The 24,526-nt window shown below is 41.7% G+C and overlaps 1 protein-coding gene across 3 annotated transcripts in view; it reads right to left on the bottom strand.

The window, feature by feature from the left end:
• Positions 1-332: 332 nt before the first annotated feature.
• The window catches only part of zfpm1 (zinc finger protein, FOG family member 1), a 267,911-nt gene continuing 243,717 nt past the window's right edge, over positions 333-24,526 (bottom strand). The window contains exons 7-10 of one of the 3 annotated variants that reach the window (XM_033035651.1): positions 19,961-20,185; positions 13,103-13,198; positions 6,105-6,248; positions 333-5,445 (exon numbers count right to left, since the gene is read on the bottom strand). In XM_033035651.1, the coding sequence (XP_032891542.1) occupies positions 2,942-5,445; positions 6,105-6,248; positions 13,103-13,198; positions 19,961-20,185 (2,969 nt within the window). In that variant the 3' untranslated portion in view covers positions 333-2,941. The remainder of the gene's footprint in view (positions 5,446-6,104; positions 6,249-13,102; positions 13,199-19,960; positions 20,186-24,526) is intronic. The other 2 variants (XM_033035652.1, XM_033035653.1) reach the window with 2 other exon arrangements.

The following is a 24,526-nucleotide window of genomic DNA, read 5'->3' as shown; positions in this document are numbered from 1 at the left end:
CATCGTGTCCTCATTTAATATCCACATATGAAACCAATACCGTGCATAGTTTCTTGCAGATGTTATCGGTATGAATCATTTGGAAGCATTACTATGGTGTAATTTCACTTTTATCCAAAGTATATTGGCATAAACATACTTATGCTGTCCTATATGCGACCAATCATCATATAGGGTGTACTATGGAGAATGAATCCATGAAAATGCCCGGCTTTATTGACATTATGTAGCTGCAATGGTTTTACCTCATTAAAAAATGAAACTAATTACATTTTTGCACTGATTCAGAGAAACACATGAAACCAAAGGACTCACACAGACAAGGGAGGCACTGTAGTGCTTCAAGATGTCCCATGGGACAATTTATTAGCATGCATAGCTCAAACTAGTGTGTAGTGGGTCAATTCCCAATTGGAAATTAAGAATGACATTCACTTTAACAGCATGATCAGTTTCAGACATTGTTAAATCACTGAAGGCAGCCTTCAACTGAGAGTTGAAAGGCATTGGTCACTATAGTAGGCAAATTCAGAGAGGTATAAAACTGGTGGATTGAAACATAAATATTCTGTAAATAGCTTCTAGACTACATCATTCAGCAGAATTTATACAATACAGTGCAGAAAGAGTAAAAATGGATTTATTAAACTGAACATCCATTAGCACTGCTTTGTAGAGAGAGTCCTTTGCCAAGGTTTATTCCACATGTCAGAGTAAACACTCATCTACAATATAAATAAATTAACAGCACCTTCTGGAAAAGTAAAAAATCTTGTATTCCATAAAGTTGGAGAAAGACAGACATGCAACCAAAGCCTAGTTTTCCCAATTACATAGGAACAATCATGCAAACAACAAGAGTTTCAGAGACCGTGATCCATTCGTGTAATTCAACTTCATTTAAATGTCATTGCCTTTATGTGTTTAATAAAATATATGCAGTCTACAAACTGTACAGTTACCAATTGAGTTTTATTGAATTTGGTGATGTAACATTCTTTATGATGAATAAAGTCAGAATGATGTTTCAAAAATATACCACAAGAAACCTTCAATGCAGGTAATTGCAGGTAACAGTCTACAAATGTGATATTTGCTCAGTAACATATTTCGACTGGGAGTAGAGCAACGCTGTATGTTTCGTCCAAGTGCCAGTACTGCCTGTCACTCTAATTCGGTACAGAAACAACATTCATGGGGCAGAAAGATGTTGGGGTGGAGAAAAAGAGGGAAGAGCTCAACAGAAGAATTCAAGGTTCAAAGCCCTGGCTGGCAAGGTGCGTTAAGTTGAAAAGCTTCATTCTGAGCTCAATTTTCAATGGCATTTGTTCAAATGGAACTGGTACGGTCAGATTGATAGCGATCTCTTGCTCCTTTTATATTGCTTTTCTCCGACCCAAATTTAAAACCATTAGGCCATTTTTATCTCGCATGAATGCCCTTGAACAAAGTGACTTGCTCCTCTCTTCTAACATTACACCTTTTAGATGCGTATCATTAAACGATAATAATGGCGAATATTATTCCCGAAAAACACCACATTGATAAAGATTAGGAATCATTTACATTTAAGCACCAAGACACCATTTGATCCATTAAGCACATTTAATGTGCATTATGGCAATAAGCTATGTCTACAAATAATAAAATAAAAAAAACGAAAATAGAATTAACCTCAGGGAGATGCATTGGACTGGGAACAACGCCCAATGAAACAAATCATATTTTGTTACAGAAATTACTGGTTATTCAGAGTCCTGCTTTTGGTAAAACATTCTCAAAATTAAAAAAAATGCTTTTCAGTCTGCACTTTTTTTTTGAATTAGTGCTGGGTTTGCACATAAACCCTGATAATAAATACAACACTAATAAATAAAAATCAACGACATTTCTATAGTTGAACTGAATGTACTGAAACAAAGGCTAACAGGATTAGCATGCACTAAACAATGAACAAGATTATTAAATCTACACAAACTAGTTTTAAATTATTCTGTCCTCCACTAATTACTTTTCAATATTTCAGTAGTATTCAACTATCAGTTTTATGTGATAAATATTGTAAGAACATTTGAGGATACTTCTTTGGAATCACTGCCAATATTTTGTCTTCGAAATACTGAATTTGCAAGTTCTGTCCATTCCTTCAGAGCTATGCACATCTTTAAAATAAATTGCATTTTATAACCAATGCAGTTCGAAATTCATGGCCAGTGAACTATTTTTTAATGGCATTGGGGTTTCCTCAAGATTGAAAACAAAATGAAAAGAAAAGACGCACTCTGTTAGTTACTCCTTCAGCAGAGGGAAGTTTAATCATCATAATAAAGGATTTAACACAATCGTTTTTTGTGAAAAAATGGTGGGATATCTCAACTTTAACTTTTAGGACTTTCTTCCTAGTTTCAAAATCATCAGGCTATTCCCCCTAATTAGAAGACAAATTTGGATGCCAGATTGTCAGAAGTGATGAATCTTTGATATTTGTTTTATTTTATTAACTCATCCAAAGTTTGCAAATGGATATTTCGAAAAAGAAAACTGACGTAACTAAATTGGCCGAGAAGATTACTATGAAAAATGAAATAACGCACCTAGTAAACATACATGATTTAACATGATTTTTTTTTCTCAAGAGACATATATCAACCCAGGCTCGCAAACATCAGGAGTATTTTGTTTCTGTATGCACTTTATCACCCAAGCATGAGGTTTATAAATGAACCCATTTTAAGGACAGTTTCAGGCAAAGCAAACCTTCCCCCTTGGTCATTTCCAACAAGGCATAAAAAAATGGAATTTGGTTAACCTTTGAACAATGTTGTGTTTTCATGATTGTCTCTAAACTGTACAGCAAGATGCACAAAGATATTGCTGTGCAAGATGATTTGTGCCAAACACCACAGCAAACATTCAGGATATAGTTCACAGTCGTAAGAACTTATTTAACATGTTCTGCAGTATGAGAAGAACAGTAATACTTCTTGTGAGCTATAAAAGTTGAAAGACTACTGAACTTGATGTTACATAAGCGACAGAATCTGTGGTTTCCATTCTGTACAGGGCTAGGGAGCGACATGGCTGTCTGAACAGATTTGTCAACATTATTGGGTGGGCTGAGGGATTTGAAGCCTAGATCCCTGGAGCTATCAGGCACTGGTGAGATTTTAAGAGCAACGTTAGGGGACGGCATTATTAAAGGTTTTGGCGAGATATTCTGCAAGGGAGACTCAACTGAAGACTGGGATGAAACAGATTCGCTTTGATCTTTGGCATTTGGGATATTCTTCTGTATTTGAGCACCCGACTTCGGAGATAGGGCAGGAACTCTCGAGTTTTGAGGACTACTTTCAGAAATACTGTTTGTCATGGGTTTACCTTGTGGTAATACATCCTCCATTGTAACTTCCACTGTGTACCCGGGTGAAAGTTGCTTGGTCAACGACAAATCATGAGCATTCTTAAAATGCTCAATAAGGTCTCCTTCAATTGTCCCAGTAAAGGGACAATATGGACAGATGATAGTATGAGTACGCTTAGCTGCTGAGAAGGTCTTGATATGAGAAGACTGCTGAGACCCAGCTGGCAAAGCATCTGGACTGCAGTGGTACCTTCCTGGTGAGTTGCTGGGAGTAGTGGAGGCATGTACCAAGGTTGGACTCTCTGGAGTACACTTAGTGCTTATTTCTTTCTTCTTCAATTCCTCTGCTTGCAAGTGAGGATCGGAGATGTCCATCCTATTTTTCTTAGCTTTTACTGACGCAGGACTCTGCATTTTTACCCTGGCAAGATGATCCACCTTATTGTGCTGAAGGGCAGTAGCAGAACAGTAATACTTCTTGTGAGTCAGATAGTTCTGCACACTGTTGAAACTAATTTTGCAGGAGGTGCACTCGTGGTAGTCTGTGGAAAAACGCAAGGTGGGAAGTACAGGGGCAGCGGGTGTCGAAGGTTCTTCCTGAAAACGGGATTTTTTGCTGAGGTCAATTGGTCCATCAACATCAGAACTTGAACCTGGCGATGATGTCGAACTAGACTGAGTGGTTAACATATAACCTGTTGACAGGGAGAGAGAATCAGTTGACCTTGAAGAAACTGAGAGTGTCTCCTGTTTTATTTTCACAGTTTCCATATTGTTGGATGCCCCAGCATTTTGAACGGTGCCAGCTACAGGACTATGAGCGGGCGCTTCACTTGGAGAGGGCGGTGGAAGTGACTGGTGGCCAGGAGCATGAATCTCATACAGCTTTCGACGTTTGCGAGTCCGCACAGTTTGCTGAAGGACTGCCGCTTTCCCGCCATTTGGCCGGCGAAGCGGTGGGTCATGCCGTGAAGCACAATATAAACGTTTGTGCACAGCGTAGGTTTCATGACGGGTAAACCTTATATTACAAGCCTCACACACCGTTTTTGAAGGGTCAAGATCAAAGTCTTCGCCAGAGTTGCTGGGACTTCGGCTGCCTTCACTAACCCTGCTCAGGCTTTCTCCTTCAGACGATGTATCCTTCAAAACACCGTCCTCAGTTTTGATTTCCGGAGCTTTATTCTCCACAGGTGGGATCCGCAAGTCTCTTTCAGAGTCGGTCTGTGAGGAGGAAGAAGCTGGCTGATTTTCCATCACTGAACTTGGACAATGGGATACTTGTTCAGTCCTGTTTACTGATGCAGAATCCTTGCTAGTCTCATCCACGGCTGGGTTATCTGCCTGCTGATGCCTGCTGGAACAATACAGCCGCTTGTGTACCAAGTAGTTGTTGATATTATTGAACGTAATGTCACATTCATAGCACGTCGCCCCCTTTTGAATCGGTGCTCCTGCATAAAGGATGGGATAGTTGTTAACCCCTTGCTTCAGCCTGCTATGGACCAGCTCAGACATTTTAGCTAGTATTTCTGAAGCTTGTGGAAATGAGGATGTTTCATGGTTGAACATGTATGGTATCAGAACAGTTCCCTCAGACAGAACCGAACCAGTCCCAGAATGGACAGGACTGGATGCTGGCGTTGGGCTTGAATGCTCTGACTTCACTTTTACCAGGAGGGTGCTCCTTGGTGACACACCACTGGAGGAGCAGTCAGGGCTGGGGTCTGTCTGACGTTCCACAGTCCTCTCAACATCAACGTCAGATTTCAAATTGAGAGGTTCCTCTTTGACTATCACCATGACATTAATATCCTCGGGAATGTCCCTATTCAAAGAAGGGGACCCTCTGACATCCGTCTCCTTAGCTTCCTCCATGTTGCGCTGTAGCTCTTTGCCTTTGTGTATCTCCATGTGTTTGACTAGCTCAGCAGAATTCTTTAGCTTTTCATCGCAATGACTGCATTGAAATGCATCTTGAATAACATGCAATGAAGTATGTTGCTGTAAGCTTGATTCAGAATCCCCAATGTAATCACACTGGTTGCATTTCAAATTCAGGAATGGACTTGTGACTTTCACAGCTGCAATGAAGGAATCACAAGAATTTGTATTATATACATATATGTAGAAACATTTACCATTATTACAGTTTGTTTGAACTGTTGTACAGAATATCATAGTACCATTAATTCTACACAGCTGAAACTGTGAATGCGAACTTGATGTGTTTTTAAAACTGGTCTCAGCGTTTACAAATGGTTTACTTTACAATAGGAAACATGATTTTGCATCTATCTAATATTGAAATTATATAGAACACAACATAATATATAACAGCACAATAACATATGGACTAGGGTGGCATGTTGGCGCAGCGGTAGAGTTGCTGCCTTATAGCGCCAGAGACCCGGGTTCGATCCTGATCACGGGCGCTGTCTGTCCAGAGTTTGTACGCTCTCCCTGTGACCTGCATAGGTTTTCCCTGGGTGCTCCGGTTTCCTCCTACACTCCAAAGACGTACAGGGTTGTAGGTGAATTGGCTTGCTATAAGTGTAAATTGTCCCTAGTTTATGTAGGATAGTGTTAGTGTGCGGGGATTGCTGGTTGGCATGGACTCAATGGGCCGAAGGGCCTGTTTCTGCACTGTATCTCTAAACTAAACTAAACTAAACAGCAATGAAAACTTTGCCCATTTCACGCCAACATGATAATGGCAGAATTTAGGATGATTCTTGCTTACGTGTTAAAGGAAGGGCAGGAAGTCCTGTTCCTGGAGAGTGCGGCTCACTCTTTGAACCTGGCTGGCAAACCATATGGTTGGTAACGAGATGACTGTAAAGGATATCTCTCGTAGAAGAGACAAATCCACATCCATGACAAACACCTAAGGCAAACCACAACAGCTTCAGAAGTATGTCCTTCGGAAACCCAGATTACCTTGATTAGTTTTATACACAACAATTGATATTGTGCCTCACCTATAACATGTTAGAACTGATATCTTTTTAAAAAACACTTTACCCATCTTTTATCATTGACAAGTTGTAGAAACATGACTGCCATTCTGTACCTAGATGCTGCTCTGCCAATCAAAGAAATTGTGATTAACCTCTGCACAAACTGAAGTACTGGCCTTTGGTGGCATTACATGACATATCCTGCCAACAGACTATTCCTTGTATTATACATCTGTCTCTTGTTTCAACCACGGTGGCACAGCGATAAAGTTGCTGCCTTACAGCACCAGAGATCCAGGTTCGATTCTGACTACGGGTTATTTTTCTGTATGGAGCTTGTACGTTCTCCACATGACCTGCGTGGGTTTTCTCCGGGTGCTCCGGTTTCCTCCCACACTCCAGAGATGTACAGGTTTGTAGGCTAATTGGCATGGTAAAATTGTAAATTGTTCCTAATGTGTGGAGGATCGTGTAAATGTGTGGGAATCGCTGGTCGGCACGGACTCGGTGGGCCAAAGGGGCATCTTTCCACGCTGTATCTCTAAACTAAACCAAATAGTCACAGTCCATTTTCTCCTGGTTATTTGCTCTTCCATGAGTTCATATTTGAAAATGCTCTCTTACACAGAACCACCCCTATAGGACCTGGGCCAACCTTCCCGACATCCATGAATATTCCCAAATTCACCTTGTTAACATCTTTCTTATAACAATTGGTTTAATTATTTTCTTGTACAACACTTCCGAATAAAAACAAATGCTGGAAGCACTCAAGCAGTCATGCAGCATCTGCGGTAAGAAAAAACAGTTACGGATTTGAGTCAGGGATCCTTCCTGAGTACAGGGGAAAGAGTGGAGAGTTGTCTGTTTTCACACAAGTTATAGGAGTAGTATTAGTCCATTCAGCCCATGTTTTGAAAGCAGAGCTGTCGGGAGGCGTAAAGTGCAAGACAAGAGAGTATATGGAGTTAGTTTCAGACGGATGAGGTGATACGGAGCGTGATGCTGCCGGTTAGTAGACAATAGACAATAGGTGCGGGAGTAGGCCATTCGGCCCTTCGAGCCAGCACTGCCATTCAATGTGATCATAGCTGATCATCCACAATCAGTACTCCGTTCATAGAAACATAGAAAATAGGTGCAGGTGCAGGAGTAGGCCATTCGGCCCTTCGAGCCTGCACCGCCATTCAATATGATCATGGCTGATCATCCAACTCAGTATCCCATCCCTGCCTTCTCTCCATACCCCCTGATCCCTTTAGCCCCAAAGGCCACATCTAACTCCCTCTTAAATATAGCCAATGAACTGGCCTCAACTACCTTCTGTGGCAGAGAATTCCACAGATTCACCACTCTCTGTGTAAAAAATGATTTTCTCATCTCATCCTAAAAGACTTCCCTCTTATCCTTCAACTGTGACCCCTAGTTCTGGACTTCCCCAACATCGGGAATAATCTTCCTGCATCTAGCCTGTCCAAACGCTTAAGAATTTTGTAAGTTTTTATAAGATCCCCCCTCAATCTTCTAAATTGAAGGTTCCTGCCTTCTCCCCATATCTCCTGACTCCGCTATCTTTAAGAGCCCTATCTAGCTCTCTCTTGAAAACATCCAGAAAATCTGCCTCCACTGCCTTCTGAGGCAGAGAATTCCACAGACTCACCACTCTCTGAGAGTAAAAGTGTTTCCTCGTCTCCGTTCTAAATGGTTTACTCCTTATTCTTAAACTGTGGCCCCTGGTTCTCGGTAGAAACCGAGTGAGAACGTGACATTGAGGGAGCAGCTCTGGTGCAGATCCAGACAGGGTGGGCTAACTGCTCCCCACCTGTACTCTAACTACTCTATCATTCCCCTGACATTAAACAACGACATTGTTAGCCTTCCTGATATTCCTGTGACGGCACAGTAATTTTGTGCTAATATGGCACATAGAACCCGCTGCATCTCAAAGCTGTATTACCTATTACACCTTTAGATTATATTCTTCTTTTCTAGTTTTCCTATTAAAAGACAACTTCCCATTTTTCCTCATGGTATTAAATTTCCCAATCTTTTTCCTTTCAATTCGCCTTTTGTTGCCTCCTTATGTTCTAGTCACAAATTATTCTTGAATGTATCTTTGTGTCATTAACAAATTTAACAACCATTTAATACATTCATCCCCGTAATCAAAATAGAATGTAAAACATTGAGACCAACACATTGATACCTGTGCTATGTCACTTGAAACATCTTCCCAAACAGAAAAAGACTAATTTATATCTATTTTGTTACATGTTAACCAGTCAATGCTCTTTCCACAATTCAATATCTCCTACATGAGACATGAGAGGTAGCTTTGAGGTACAATTTTCTTAAATGCCTTCTGGAAATCTAAGTATGGGACATCCAGCAATTTATTTTATCCATAGGTACTTCTTCTAAATATATTGGCTGTGTGATTTTTGAAGGGTTATTGAAGGTATCCATGCACTATATTGTCCAAAGAACACTTCAAAATAGGCTAAACCAAGTATGAGTCACACCCTGACCACTCTCTCACCTCCCCTCTCCCATGGGGCAAAAGGTATAGAAGTGTGAAATCGCATACCTCCAGATTCAGGGGCAGTTTCTTCCCAGCTGTTATCAGGCAACTGAAATATCCTACCACAACTAGAGAGCAGTCTCGAACTATTATCTACCTCTTTGGAGACCCTCAGACTATCTTTGATCGGACTTTACTGGCTAAATCTTGCACTGAACGTTATTCATGTTATTCCCTTTATCATGTACCTGTACACTGTGAATGGCTCAATTGTAATCATGTATTGTCTTTACACTGACTGGTTAGCGTGCAACAAAAGCTTTTCACTGTTCCTGTACATGTGACTATAAAATTCAAACTCAGTTGCATCAAGAATACAGTTTGCACAATATTTTCAATGCCACATTGAAGCTTACAATGTAATGCTTTCAAAACATTAACTTGAGACTAAAGCAGCTATGTTGCCTCTGAGATTGAAGATTGTGGGCTTAAAACTCAAGCACAGTTCTAAGCATACATTGGAACACCAGATGAGTGTTGCTGTATTGTCAAAAGTGGTTTACCCCATGACAAAACCTCTTCAACTGACTTGAGAAAACGACTACATCAACAAAAGTAAATTTGTTCATCTCTTGATTAAAATCCAAATTAAAACAAAGACACACGTGACTTGTTTACTGATTTTAACATTTGCTACCATGCTTACTAAAATAATCTGATTATGCCTACATTTACCAAAAATTAATCAAAGTGTTGCAAATTAGTTTGGGATCTCATAAAGAGATGAATGGGTGCTTTATAAATAACTTTGTTCCACCTTTATATAATCATGCTGTATTGTCACCTTGTTGAACAATTGAGAGATGGGGATTAGCTCCCTTTTGCTGAATAAAACAGCTAAGTAGAACAAGCAACACACTTGTGGAACATAACAGATTATGAGGAAAGAATGTATTGCACTAAGGGACTACCTCAACATAACTGTAAAAGCATTTAGTTATTTCATAAACTTTTAAAGTGACACTCAAGTTCAAATTTAAATTCAGGTGGCGACTTCAAACTTCAATAAACAACTGTGGTATATTTTTACAAACCTGTCTCAAAACGTATTCTAGGTTACTAAATTAAACGGCATAGCTAGTAGACGTTAGACTGACTCTATCTAGTACTTGCATGAATGATCAATTTAAACCCCTAACTGTTTACTTTGGGTTGGTCTAAATCAGTACTAAGAATATAAGAGTAATCAAGATAGCTGCACAGAGGATTTTTTGCTTGAGTAATCTGGTGACCAACACAATTTATATAATATGTTTACTGTTACTGATTTACTTGCATCCCTGTGCTTCCCAAGCAATATATTATCCAGAGAAACACATTCAAAGACCATTCTTATTTTCCTTTCATTTGTACAACCTTTAATAAAAACAAATGTAAACATTGGAATTGATGGGAAAAAAAGTGGTCATTTTAGATATATTTCAATTTATTCACCAAACAAAAATAGAATTAATACTAATTAATGTTATTTTGAACTAACTGATTCAGATAGAGATATATTCTATACTATGTAAAAATAAGCACCATTGGAATAATGGCTTTCAAGAAAACTGGACATGAACCCAAGTGTAAATATAAGACCATAAGATTGTAAATTTAGGTGAGCGGGCGGGAGGTGTGGCTATGGGGTTCACTGGATGAAATCATGCTCTTGCCTCTAAATTAGAATATCTATTTTTTGACCTCAAGGCTGCCTAATACATAGATGGCAGCTCTAAACCAGAAGGCAGGGAAAAATTCTGATTCCTAGCCGAATCATCACACTGAACAAAGTATTACTATCCTAAGTTCTCTGAGCTGAATTAGGCCATTCGGCACATCGAGTCTACTCCGCCATTCAATCATGGCTGATCTATCTATTCCTCTCAACCCCATTCTCCTGCCTTCTCTCCATAATGCCCGACACCCTTACTAATCAAGAATCTGTCAATCTCTGCCTTAAAAATATCCACTGACTTGGCCTCCACAGCCGTCTATGGCAATGAATTCTACAGATTCACCGCCCACTGACGAAATAAATTCTTCCTCGTCTTCTTTGTAAAGGTACATCCTTTTATTCTGCATCTATGGCTTCTGGTCCTAGACTCTCCCACTAGTAGAAGCATCCTCTCCACATTCACTGTATCCAAACCTTCAAGTTCAAGTTCAAGTTCAAGTGAGTTTATTGTCATGTGTCCCTGTATAGGACAATGAAATTCTTGCTTTGCTTAAGCAGAAAATAGTAGGCATTTACTACAAAACAGATAAATGTGTCCATATACCATGATATAAATATACACACACATGAATAAATAAACTGATAAAGTGCAAATAGCAGAAAGTGGTTATTAATAATCAGAGTTTTGTCCGAGCTAGGTTTAATAGCCTGATGGCTGTGGGGAAGTAGCTATTCCTGAACCTGGTTGTTGCAGTCTTCAGGCTCCTGTACCTTCTACCTGAAGGTAGCAGGGAGGTGAGTGTGTGGCCAGGATGGTGTGGGTCTTTGATGATACTGCCAGCCTTTTTGAGGCAGTTCACAATTCAGTAAGTTTCAATCAGGTCCCACCTCATTTTTCTAAACTCCAGCGATTCCAGGTCCAATGCCTTCAAACACACTTCATATGTTAACGCAATCATTCCTGGGACCATTCTCATAAACCTCCTCTGAACCCTCTCCAAAGCCAGCACATCCTTCCTCAGATATGGGGCCCAAAGCTGCTGACAATACTCCAAATGCGACCAGCACCTTATACCGCCTCAGCATTACATACCTGTTTTTGTATTCTACCCCTCTCAAAATAAATACTAGCATTGCATTCGCCTTCCTTACTATCGATTTGACTTGCAAATCAATATTTTGGGAATCCTGCACTAGCACTCCCAAGTCCCTCTGCAACTCCGATTTCTGAATTCTCTCCACATTTAGAAAATATAGTCTACGCCTTTATTCCTACCACCAAAATGCATGACTCCACACTTTGCCAGGCTACATTCCATCTGCCACTTCTCAGCCCACTCTCCCAACCTGTCCAAGTCCTTCGGCAGAGTCCCTGCTTTCTCTACACTACCTGCCCCTCCACCTATCCTTGTATGATGTGCAAATCTGGCCACAAACCTTCAATTCCCTCATCGAAAATCATTGATACACAACGTGAAGAGTAGCAGCCCCAGCACCGACCCCTGCAGAACACTGCTGGTCACTGGAAGCCAACCAGAAAAGGCCCCCTTTATTGCCTCTCTTTGCTTTCTGTCATCCAACCAACCTGCTATCCATGCTAGTTAGTATCTTCCCTCTGATACCGTGGGCTCTCTTCTTTAGCACCTCACGTGTGACACCTAATCAAAGACCTTCTGAAAATACGGGTAAACCACATCCGCTGACTCTCCTTTGTCTATCCTGTTATTTACTTCCTCAAAGAATTCCAACAGGTTTGTTAGGCAAGATCTCCCTTTCACAAAACCGTGCTGACTTTGGCCTATTTTATCGTGTGCTTCTCAGTACTCAGAAACCTCATCTGTTATAATGGACTCTAAAATCTTACCAACCACTGAAGTCAGGCTAACCGGCCTATAGTTTCCACTTTTCTGACTCACTCCCTTCTTGTACAGCGGAGTAATATTTGCAATTCTCCGATCCTCTGGAACCACCCCTGATCCCTGACAGATCACAACTAATGCCACCGCAATCGCTAAAGCCCCCCCTTTCAGAACCCTGGGGTACAGTCCATCCCATCCAGGTGACTTGTCCACCTTCATGCCTTTCAGCTTCATCTGATTGTAAAGCTATACAATCTGAAATATACAATGCATCCACTCCCTGGATGCTCGGCAAAACATTCTCAGGCATGATAAAAAAAAGTTCATAGTCAGACCATACCACACGCTATCCTTGCGTTATTTTGCAGCTGAAAGATGGAGAATATTAACTTGAAATTTCAAGTGGACAAGCACTTTAAGGCTTAAAGTCTATGGAACAAGTGCCAGTAAATGGGGGTAGGTAGAGATGAGTACTTTGATGGCTGGCATTGAACATATTAGGCCAAAGGCCTGTTTCTGTGCTGTATGCCCATCAATATTTGAGATTTTGATGTGACCTTATACCATGCCGTTGGTTACATACTTGGCTACATTGCAAGGACACAAGAGAACGTGCTACTTTACATGTGCTGAGTTTAAAGTTAACATTACTTGCAGACTCTTTGAGGTTAAAGAGTAAATTACCATTCAGGGTGTCCGTGTGCACTTTCAGATGTCGTTCACAGTTTGCCTTTGTTGTAAATGCAGACAGACAGATTAGACATACAAACGGTCTTTCACCTGAGCAATAAGAGAACATAGATCAGTCTGAAAACCAAAAGCAATAAAAAGACTGAAAGGAGTCACTTTAAAGAAAAGTGAGTATGAAATTATGTGATTCTCATTTCTGCATTTTTTACTTTTTTGTTTAATAATATTGCAAATAGACAGTGTTCAAACACAATGTCTACTTCATTGAATTCAATCCGAATTGATGCAGCGACTGGCAAGCTGTGCAAATTAATTATATGGCAATTTGAATTATTTTGCTTTATTTCAGCACAATGCAAATAGGTCATCTCTCCCCAGCTCCCCGTGGCACAGCACAGCACTGCAACCAGGCCTACAGCCCACAAGACGATAAGACACAAAATGCTGTAGTCTCAGCGGGTCAGGCAGCATCACTGGAGAGAAGGAATGGGTGACATTTTGAGTCGAGACCCTTCGTCAGAACACAAGATCTGTGTCAAATATGATGCCAACTAAACCAATCTCATCTGCCAGCATATGATCCATATTCCTCCATTCCCTTCATATCCATGTACCTACCTAAAAAATACTTAATGCAACTAAATGTTCAGCCCCATCACCACCCATGGCAGCATTGTCCAGGAATCCCCCACCCGCTGTGTAAAACATTTGACCCACACATCTCTTTCAAACTTTTCCCTTCTTTAAAGCTTAATGCCCCTGTCCCACTTAGGAAACCTGAACGGAAACCTCTGGAGACTTTGCGCCCCACCCAAGGTTTCTGTGCGGTTCCCGGAGGTTGCAGGTGGTTCCCGGAGGTTGCAGGTAGCTTCCTATAATGGGGCGACCAGAACTGCATGCAATAGTCCTAAATACATCGTAACCAAAGTCATATAGAGCTGCAGTATGACCTCCTGATTCTTATGTTCAATGTCCCGATCAATGAAGGCAAACATACCATATGCCTTCTTTACCACGCTATCTACTTGTGTTGCTAATTTCAGTAAGCTATGGACGGACCCCAAGATCCCTTTGTACATCAATACTGTTAAGGGTCTTGCCATTAACTGTATACTTTCCCCTTACATTTGATCTTCCAAAGAGCACCTCAAACTTGCTTGGATGAAACTCCATCTGTCATTCCTCTGCTCATTTTGCAGCTGATCTATATTCCATAGTAAACTCACTGTCCACAACTCCAGCAATCTTGGTGTCATCTGCAAAAAGCAACAGAAGTTCCCAGCCAAAGACAGACACAAAATGTTGGAGTAACTCAATGGGACAGGCAACAGCTCTGGAGAGATGGAATGGGTGACGTTTCAGGTCAACAAGGGTCTTCATCCAAAACGTCACCCACTCCTCCTCTCCAGAGATGCTGAGTTACCTTCACAACCCTCTTCTTTGAGTAGGTTCTGAAGCCACATGCTGTGGAGAAAATGTTAATAGGAACCTGAGGGACAATTTTGTCCCCACATGGATGGCGGTAGGTAAATGGAATAAGCTGCCAAGGAAAGTAATTGAGAGAGATAGAATAACAACATTTAACATACATGTGTACAGGTACATGGAGGGGACATATTGAAGGATATGGGACCAATGTGGGTAAATGGCACTACCCTTAGAATGGCCACTTTGATCAGCATCGATGTATTGGTCAGAATGACCTGTTTCGATGCTGCCTGACTCTATGGCGAGCCAGTTATCTGTGCCAACCCAAGTCAATGGATATTTTCAAGGCAGAGATAGATAGATTCTTGATTAGTGGTGTCAGGGGTTATGGGGAGGAAGCAGGAGAATGGGGTTAGGAGGAAGAGATAGATCAGCCATGATTGAATGGTGTAGACTTGAAAGGCCAAATGGCCTAATTCTGCTCCTATCACTTATGACCTTATGATGTGTGATATGAAGAAAGACTGGATAGACTCCGCTTGTACACGCTAGAATTTAGAAGATTGAGGGGGATCTTATAGAAACTTACAAAATTCTTAAGGGGTTGGACCGGCTAGATGCAGGAAGATTATTCCCGATGTTGGGGAAGTCCAGAACAAGGGGTCACAGTTTAAGGATAAGAGGGAAGTCTTTTAGGACCGAGATGAGAAAATCATTTTTTATACAGGTGAATCTGTGGAATTCTCTGCCACAGAAGATAGTTGAGGCCAGTTCATTGGCTATATTTAAGAGGGAGTTAGATGTGGCCCTTGTGGCTAAAGGGATCAGGGGGTATGGAGAGAAGGCAGGTATGGGATACTGAGTTGGATGATCAGCCATGATCATATTGAATGGCGGTGCAGGCTCGAAGGGCCGAATGGCCTACTCCTGCACCTATTTTCTATGTTTCTATGTGTGCAATAGGTACAAGGGAAACTCAATTTCCTGTTGGTGCACAGTGGAGAACTATGATGATAATGTTCCAGAAGTGATCATTGATGGTCCTTGCTGGGACGTGCCTTTTCGGGCCCTGTTCGCAATATTCTGCCCTCATTTTATAATCACAACAATTTAAGGACTAGACTGTGTCTCCCTAGTTTGTCCATATCATACAATCCTCCATTGTTACCTTTTATTCTTTCTGATGATGTCTGCCCACATGCAGGCTAATCCTAAACTGCTATCATTGGTGTGTCATGTGCCCGGGAAAATACCTCAAATCTGTTCAAAGACGACAAGAAATTGCAGCGAATTATGGATGCAGCCCAAACCAACCTCCCTTCCATTGATTCCATTTACACCTCACGTTGCCTCGGCAAAGCCAGCGGCATAATCAAGGACGAGTCACACCCTGGCCACTCCCTGTACTCCCCTCTCCCATCAGGCGAAAGGTACAGAAGTGTGAAAACGCACATCTCCAGATTCAGGGACAGTTTCTTCCCAGCTGTTATCAGGCAACTGAATCATCCTACCACAACCAGAGAACAGCCCTGAGGTACTTTCTACCTCATTGGTGATCCTTAGACTATCCTTGATTGGACTTTGCTGGCTTTACCTTGCACTAAACGTTATTCCCTTATCATGTATCTATACCATAACCATATAATAACCATATAACAATTACAGCACCGAAACAGGCCATCTCGACCCTTCAAGTCCGTGCCGAACACTTATTTTCCATTAGTCCCATCTACCTGCACTCAGACCATAACCCTCCATTCCTTTCCCGTCCATATACTTATCCAATTTATTTTTAAATGATAAAATCGAACCTGCCTCCACCACTTCCACTGGAAGCTCATTCCACACAGCTACCACTCTCTGAGTAAAGAAGTTCCCCCTCATATTACCCCTAAACTTCTGTCCCTTAATTCTCAAGTCTTGTCCTCTTGTTTGAATCTTCCCTACTCTCAATGGGAAAAGCATCCACGTCAACTCTGTCTATCCCTCTCATCATTTTAAAGATCTCTATCAAGTCCCCCCTTAACCTTCTGCGCTCCAAAGAATAAAACCCTAACTTGTTCAACCTTTCTCTGTAACTTAGTAGCTGAAAACCAGGCAACATTCTAGTAAATCTCCTCTGTACTCTCTCTATTTTGTTGACATCCTTCCTATAATTAGGCGACCAAAATTGTACACCATACTCCAGAATTGGCCTCACAAATGCCTTGTACCATTTTAACATTACATCCCAACTTCTATACTCAATGCTCTGATTTATAAAGGCCAGCACACCAAAAGCTTTCTTTACCACCCTATCTACATGAGATTCCACCTTCAGGGAACTGTGCACAGTATACACTGTAAATGGCTCGACTGTAATCATGTATTGTCTTTCTGCTTAAGAAGGAACTGCAGATGCTGGAAAATCGAAGGTAGACAAAAATGCTGGAGTAACTCAGCGGGTGTGGCAACATCAATGGAGCGAAGGAAATAAGCAACGTTTCGGGTCGAAGAAGGGTTTCGACTCGAAACATTGCCTATTTCCTTTGCTCCATAGATGCTGCCTCACCCGCTGAGTTTCTCCAGCATTTTTGTCTACCTTGTCTTTCTGCTGACTGGATAACACGCAACAAAAGCCTTTTCACTGTAGCTCGGTACACGTGACAATAAACTAAACTAAACTGAAATATTTCTCAAGATCTCTCATAGAAAATGATTGCAGCTGGACATAAAATGATACAGCATTAGTTTCCAAAATTTGAATATGATTCAACTTCCTGCCTCAAAATTAGGATTTCCTATCTAAACTGATCCCGTGGCATGCTTCAAAGGAAGTCAATGATGCACACCTCAGAAATAAACACTTAATTTCTACCAAGAGAAATCTACAAGCATGAGATATCCATTCCTGCAGTTAGAGACATAATTAAAATACTTTTCAGAAATGTAAATGAAGATGAAAAAATTAAAATATATTAAGCCAAATTGTATACATGATTTATTTAATTTACAAGTATTAGATTGATACATTTTCGTCATAACATCCTGAGTCTGGAACCAGACTTCGACCAGATTGCTAATTTTTGCCATGGCAAATAGCGCACCACTCTCTCTACATTTGACCACCCAAAGTGCAACATCTCGCACTCGCACAAGTTAAATGTCATCGGCTATTTCTCCGCCCATCTCTGTAGCTGATCTATATCCTGCTGTACACTTTGCTCGGGCATTCCTCTGAGTCATGACCCTTGCAATCGTGGTGTCATCGTGTCAACCGTGGTGTCATAAGAGGGGGCCATGGTGTCCGTTATAGCTGATTGTCCGCTATAAGGGATAAGGGAGTACCGACAAGGACACAAAAGTACTGGAGCAACTCAGCAGGTCAGGCATCATCTCTGGAGAACACGGATAGGTGATGTTTCGGGTTGAGACCCTTCTTCAGACTCTCGGTCTGGAACTGGGCCTGGAATCCAGGTGAGTTGACGGCCCTGGACTGCTGGCATCCTGGGGGAGAAGCGAGGATCAGCTGAGTCATTGGTCACGGCCCTCAGGTGGCTGGAGTGCAGGTAAGGTCGGCACTGGCGGAAGCAGGTTTGGCCGGGCATGTGTGGGCCGGTGGCGGTGGCAGTAGATCCTGCCTGGAAGGTCAGCAGCAGGCCCAGCATGGACGCGGCCAGGGTAGGCAGTGCAAGCCGTTGGTGGCATCAGCAACCTGGCCTTCTGGAGATGTGATCACCATTGTCTATAGCTCCACATTTAGTCCATAGGATTACATCCCTTTGTCTACCTACCTCACTGGTACAACAGACTCTGGCTGCTCACCTTCCCCCTTGAGAATGTTCTGCAACCACTTGGACATGTCCCTGGACCCTGGCACCAGCAAGGCAACCTATCATCCTGGGCACTTGATCAGAATCATAGAATATTCTGCCCTTCAACCTATCTATTGATCCCCTCTCTCTCCGTCCCTCCCCCACCCAAATCGTTGTACCAGGTTCAAAGTCGTCTTGTTGAGTTTCATGGTCTGTAACTCGTTTTCACCTCGCCACAACTAACAATGGCCTGTTGCCTTTATCATCGTTATTCTTTTGCATACCTTTCATTCATTTGTTCTATATCTCTCTACATCAACGTCTATATCATTCATTTCCCTTTCCCCTGACTCTCACTCTGAAGAAGTGTCTCGACCCGAAACATCACCTGTTCCTTTCCTCCAGAGATGCTGCCGGTCCCGCCAATTTACTCCAACTTTTTGTGGCAAAACAAACAGCTCCGCAAAAAATAAAATTTAAAAAATTGACAATTTTGATGAAGGAAATGATGTAGTTTGCTATCTGTAGGCAGGAACTGCAGAAGCTGGTTTACACTGAAGATTGACACAAAATGCTGCAGTAACTCGGTGGGAAATAGGCAGCATTTCTGGAGAGAAGGAATGGGTGACGTTTTGGGTCGAGACCCTTCTTCAAGGTTTTGGCTTCTTCTCTCTACAGGTGGGACATGCTCTGCCAGTCCCTGGCGAAGTCATTACATTACACCCTCTGATAATGAGCTGAATTCCTCTTGCAAAATTGCCATGGAATAGACAAAAAGATGACAGAAAAAGGAAACAAAACACAGGTGAGTGGTAGCAGTGGTGGTTCCACGTTGAGACAATGCCACAATGGGCATACATTTTATTGCAAAATAGGTACATCAGGATTAATTGTCATTTTAAATGTTGAATGCATGGATGCAAATTGCTTTTTTGATTGGATCATAGTCACACAGCACAGAACAGGCCCTTCGGCCCAATTCATCCATTACAACCAAGATGTTGCCTCTGAGCTTTCCCCATTCATCCCTTGCCTTGCCCATATCCCTCCAAACCTTCTCTATCCATGTACCTGCGCAAATATCTTTTAATGTTATCCAGAACATAATTGCCATTTTACTGATCTTCATGGTGGGTATATTCATTGTTCTCTGCAGAGTTTGTTTTCAGTGACCATTAGTCACCAGACTCTATTCCTCTTATTTCAATGTTCTGGTACACAAGTAGATGTACCATTTATTTATTTAATATCCTGTGGTCAAATGTACTAGTAAACCTGGAATTTGGAATTCTGAATGTGTGTTGGCCATTTCTAGAATGGTGTAAGGCTAGCTGCATAAACATTTTACACTGTGCGCCAAAGAGTTTGTTACCTGGAGCAAACTAACTGTGGCGTGATAAAAATGTACCACCTGACATTAAACTTGGCATAATTTGGAAATTCCCAAGGTGCAAAAGGGCACAACAATTTCATACTATAAGTATGAGACAAAAGCACAGATGTGCCCATATTAACTCAGTGATCAGGTTAGGTATGCAACCTGGCTGCTAGCCAGCTCTATTTCTAAATCTATTTTAAAGTGAAACCTAGTGAATTAAAAGGATTTATTCCTTGATGCAATTCTACATACCACTGTGACTGCGCGCATGAATCTCCAGTGAGCTGGCACTGGGACAGGTTTTGTTGCATTGTGGAAAGGGACAGATGCGCTCGTGGGCTGCAGGCTCCTTGGGTTTCTCCTCCTTGGGTGCGGCGGTAGACTTTAGTCGGCTGGCGCAGTAATACATCAGGTGAGCTTGTAGGTTTCTTTCACTCCGATACCAAATCCCACAAGATTTGCAGGGGAAGATGTCCTCTGGAACAATCACATTTAGAATAAATATTCTTGAAGCAAGAAAACTACAAATTCAATAGGTAACTACGTTTCGTATTGTTTAAAGATATCGCGCGGAAACGGGAACTTTGGCCCACCAAGTCCGCACTGACCAGCGATCCCCGCACATTAACACTATCCTACACTAGGGACAATTTTTACATTTATTTTTTACCCAGCCAATTAACCTACAAACTTGTACGTCTTTGGAGTGTAGGAGGAAACCGAAGTACTCGGAGAAAACCTACGCAGGTCACGGGGAGAACGTACAAACTCCGTACAGGCAGCACCCGTAGCCAGGATCGAGCCCGGGCCTCTGCCGCTGTGAGGCAGCAACTCTACCACTGCGTCACCCATTTGTTTCTGATTATTTATTGGAGGGCTTATTTGTTCATCTCTTGGCTCTCCTGTACAATAAAGGTATTCAATTCAATTCAATTCAATTCTCTGGACCCTGAGACAGGATGTATAAAAGCAGCCTGCTCCAAGACATCAATTAATAATATGTTGTGCTCTTATCAGAGGTTGTGGGAAAAACTCTACAGCTACATCACAAATATCTTACAGATCCGACCAAATGAGGTAGCACTGAGTATACATATATTACCAGGCTATTAAAGAAAATGGGGGTGAGGGGTCGCTCCCTCCAACAAGCAATCAAATCATTATCAAATTCTGCAGAAAAAAGCAGCAATTGGATTTGGATCAAAAGGAGAGATAATAATTGGGCTGCAAGATGAAGACAGGAGGGTATGGAATTGAGGGGGGTGTAACTGGGACACCAGGTATCACCGTCGAGCCCTCTGGAGATGTTGTGGGCTTATCAATGAAACATCAAAGAAGGAGGGTGCCCACCTGATGACCTCGATCACGTACCTGCCCTACCTTTCACCACTCCAATCCCACTGCAAATAGCAAGAGTGCCAACTTATTACAGGGATTGAAACATCAAGTCCTATTAGCTCTACTCGACTGTCAGAATGTTATGGCTGGGGTAGTCATGGCAGCAGTGGAGAGGGTAGTCATCAACAGAAACCAATACCTCTCCAGTATACACTTGATTATCCCTAGACAAAGCTAATATTTCTCTCTGATGCAGCACATGGGAAGTTTTGTCTACATTTTATGCTGCGTCATAGTCCATGGACAGAGCAGAATCACTGTGTATTTAATCTATGCTGATATCGGTGGTACTTTAAAATGTAATACTTTGAAGGAATGTTGTGAAGATTAGAGGCAGGCCAGGGTATCAGAAAAAAACTTTAGAAATGAAAAAAGTATGGAGAGAAAACGTGAGGAAAACGATTGTGAAAGTAAGCTAGCAAGAAATACAAAAACAGTGGGAACTTATACCAATATGTTAAAAGAAAGTAAATAGCTGAGGTTCCTTAGAGTGATAAGATTGGGGATTAATAATTTGGTTAATTAGGACGAGGGAGAGATTTTCAAATGTTTTAGTTTAGTTTATAGTTTAGAGATACAGCGCGGAAACAGACCCTTCGGCCCACCGAGTCCGCACCGACCAGCGATCCCCGCACATTAACACTACCCTACACACACTAGGGATAATGTTACACTTATACCAAGCCAATTAACCTACAAACCTATACATCTTTTGAGTGTGGGAGGAAACCAAAGATCTCAGAGAAAACCCACGCAGGTCACGGGGAGAACGTACAAACTCCGTACAGACAAGCACCTGCAGTCAGGATCGAACCTGGGTCTCTGGCGCTGTAAGGCAGTAGCTCTACCGCTGCGCCACCGTGCCACCCTATTTATATATGCCCCAAAGCACCCCGATAATGGTAGACAACAAAAAGACAAAAGAGAAGTAGGAGCTTAAACCAATCACTCTTGCTAGGAAAAAGGCACTAGGAATAAATATGGGAATATAGGCAGACAATTCTCATGGATGTGATGACAATGCCTGCTGGGATCCTAAATGCTACAGGGAGTCATGCATTTATTGCGATATTCCAACGTTCCCTAGGTTCTGGAATGACCCAAACGAGTTGGAAAACTGCAAATGCAAAGCTCTTATTCAAGGAAGATGGGATTCAGAGAGCAGAAAACTATCGACCTTTAAGTCTAACATCTGTTAGTGGAAAATGCTGGAATCCAGTGCAGGTCATCCCCAGGTTACGAACATCTGACTAAGATACAGCCTGTGCATATAAATGAACGTTCAGGAGACCAGTGGGATGGAATTGGTGCAGTTATCGTGCACCATAGGGGAACTTGGTTCATGGTAATATCTGAATGGTTGAGTTAATCACCCTGCTTCAACTAGGCCTTGTCCTTGGTTGGCCTGTTTCCATTTAAATATATTGCTGGGCAGCTGAATTTCCAATTTGGGGCTGTGGGTTACAGACTCAGGAATGCAACTTTAACCTGGGGAGGGCATGTATTAAAGGACCAGGGGATTAAAAAAAAATCATCAATCAAGCAAAATCAATATTGTTTTATAAAAGGGAAACGGTGTTTGACAGGAGCAGTGTAGATTAAATAGGATGCCTGTTGATTCTCAGAATGTACATTTAGTGTGAACTCAGTCCCAGAGTCCGCACCGACCAGTGATCCCCACACACTAACACTATCCTACACACACTACGGACAATTTGACATTCATACCAAGCCAATTAACCTACAAATCTCTACGTCTTTGAAGTGTGGGAGGAAACCGAAGATCTCAGAAAACCCACGCAGGTCACGGGGAGAACGTTTGAACTCCGTACAGACAACACCCACGGTCAGGATCGAACCCGGGTCTCTGGCGCTGTAAGGCAGCAACTCTACCGCTGCGCCACCGTGCCACCCATTTGATATATGAGAAGATTTTACACGTAAAATTGGTGTAAAAGGTAAGAACATGGCATTCGCGATAATATATTCTTTCTTTGACCGTGGATAAAGGATTTGCTAGCTACAGAATCTGCAAAGCAATATAAATAGGTTACAAAATAGGCATAAAGGGAAGATGGAGTATAATGTGGAGAAATGTAAGGCAATCCATATTGGTACAATAAACAGAAAATTAGAATATTGCTTAAATAGAGAGACATGGTAGAATGTAGTGGCAGGGAGTAATTGGGAGTCTTTATACCTGAAACAGAAAGTGAGCATGAAAGTACAGCGAGTAATTAAAAAAGTACATGGAATGGTAGCCTTTACGGAGCGGGATTGCAGCACGAATGCGGTGAAATGCTATAATTGTCACGGGTGTTGGCGAGACCACACTGGGACAAGTTTGGTCTAATATCAGGAGCGGTAGAGTTTCATTGGACGCAGCTTCAAGGTTCACTTGGTTAATTCTTGCTATTAAGAGATGTCTTTCCACCACTTTATTATGAAGAAATGTTGGGGGGGTTGGCCTTATGTACAGACTAGAACTCAGCAGAATAACACATGATCTTTGAATCTATTGATATTGCAGTAATAATCTGGTTGAGTAGTAAATGGTGGAACATAAGCAGTTAGGCCATGTGGTCCCTCAGATATCTTCTGTCTTTGAATAAGGTCAGCAGTAACCTGATCTTCGACAGACGTCCTATTTCTTGTGTTATGGCATAAACATATTTAATAGAGGAAGATAATTAAAATATAAAATAATTGGATGGTTTATCATATTCAACATGTAAACCCAACGATGTTTTAATTTGTTTTGTAATTAGTCCTGCTGAAAATGTTATTCCATCTAAATCAATCAAATGACTATTTCAATATCAGTATATTCTTATACTATTGAATAATAAATCTAGACCCAATGTCATTTGTCAACATTGAGCACACATCAAGGTTAGTTTAAACTGTAGAAACAAAGAGCTGCAGATGCCAGTTTGGAACAAGGACAAAGTACAGCAGTAACCCAGCGGGTCAGGCAGCATCTCTCTAGAATAAGGGCCCCCACCCAATATGCCTCCTATTCATGTTCTCCAGAGATGCTGCCTGGCCTACTGAGTTACACCGCCATTTTTGTGTCTTTTCCCCCAAGATTTGGAGCAGTACGGTGGTGTAGCAGTAGAGTTGCTGCCCTACAGCTCTAGAGTCTGATTGATCGAGGCAGTGCAGCGTAGGTTCACGAGATTGATCCCTGGGATGGCAGGACTGTCATGTGAGGAAAGATTGAAATGACTAGGCTTGTATTCACTGGAGTTTAGAAGGATGAGGGAAGATCTTATAGAAACGTATAAAATGATAAAAGGACTGGACAAGCTAGATGCAGGAAAAATGTTCCCAATGTTGGGCGAGTCCAGAACCAGGGCCACAGTCTTGGAGTAAAGGGGAAGTCATTTAAGACTGAGGTGAGAAAAAAAGTTTTCACCC

This window comes from Amblyraja radiata, chromosome 17 (genome assembly GCF_010909765.2).
Source record: "Amblyraja radiata isolate CabotCenter1 chromosome 17, sAmbRad1.1.pri, whole genome shotgun sequence".
NCBI lineage: Eukaryota > Metazoa > Chordata > Chondrichthyes > Rajiformes > Rajidae > Amblyraja > Amblyraja radiata.
Note: the sequence above shows the minus strand (reverse complement) of the source record. Positions and strands in the feature narration are given on the sequence as shown.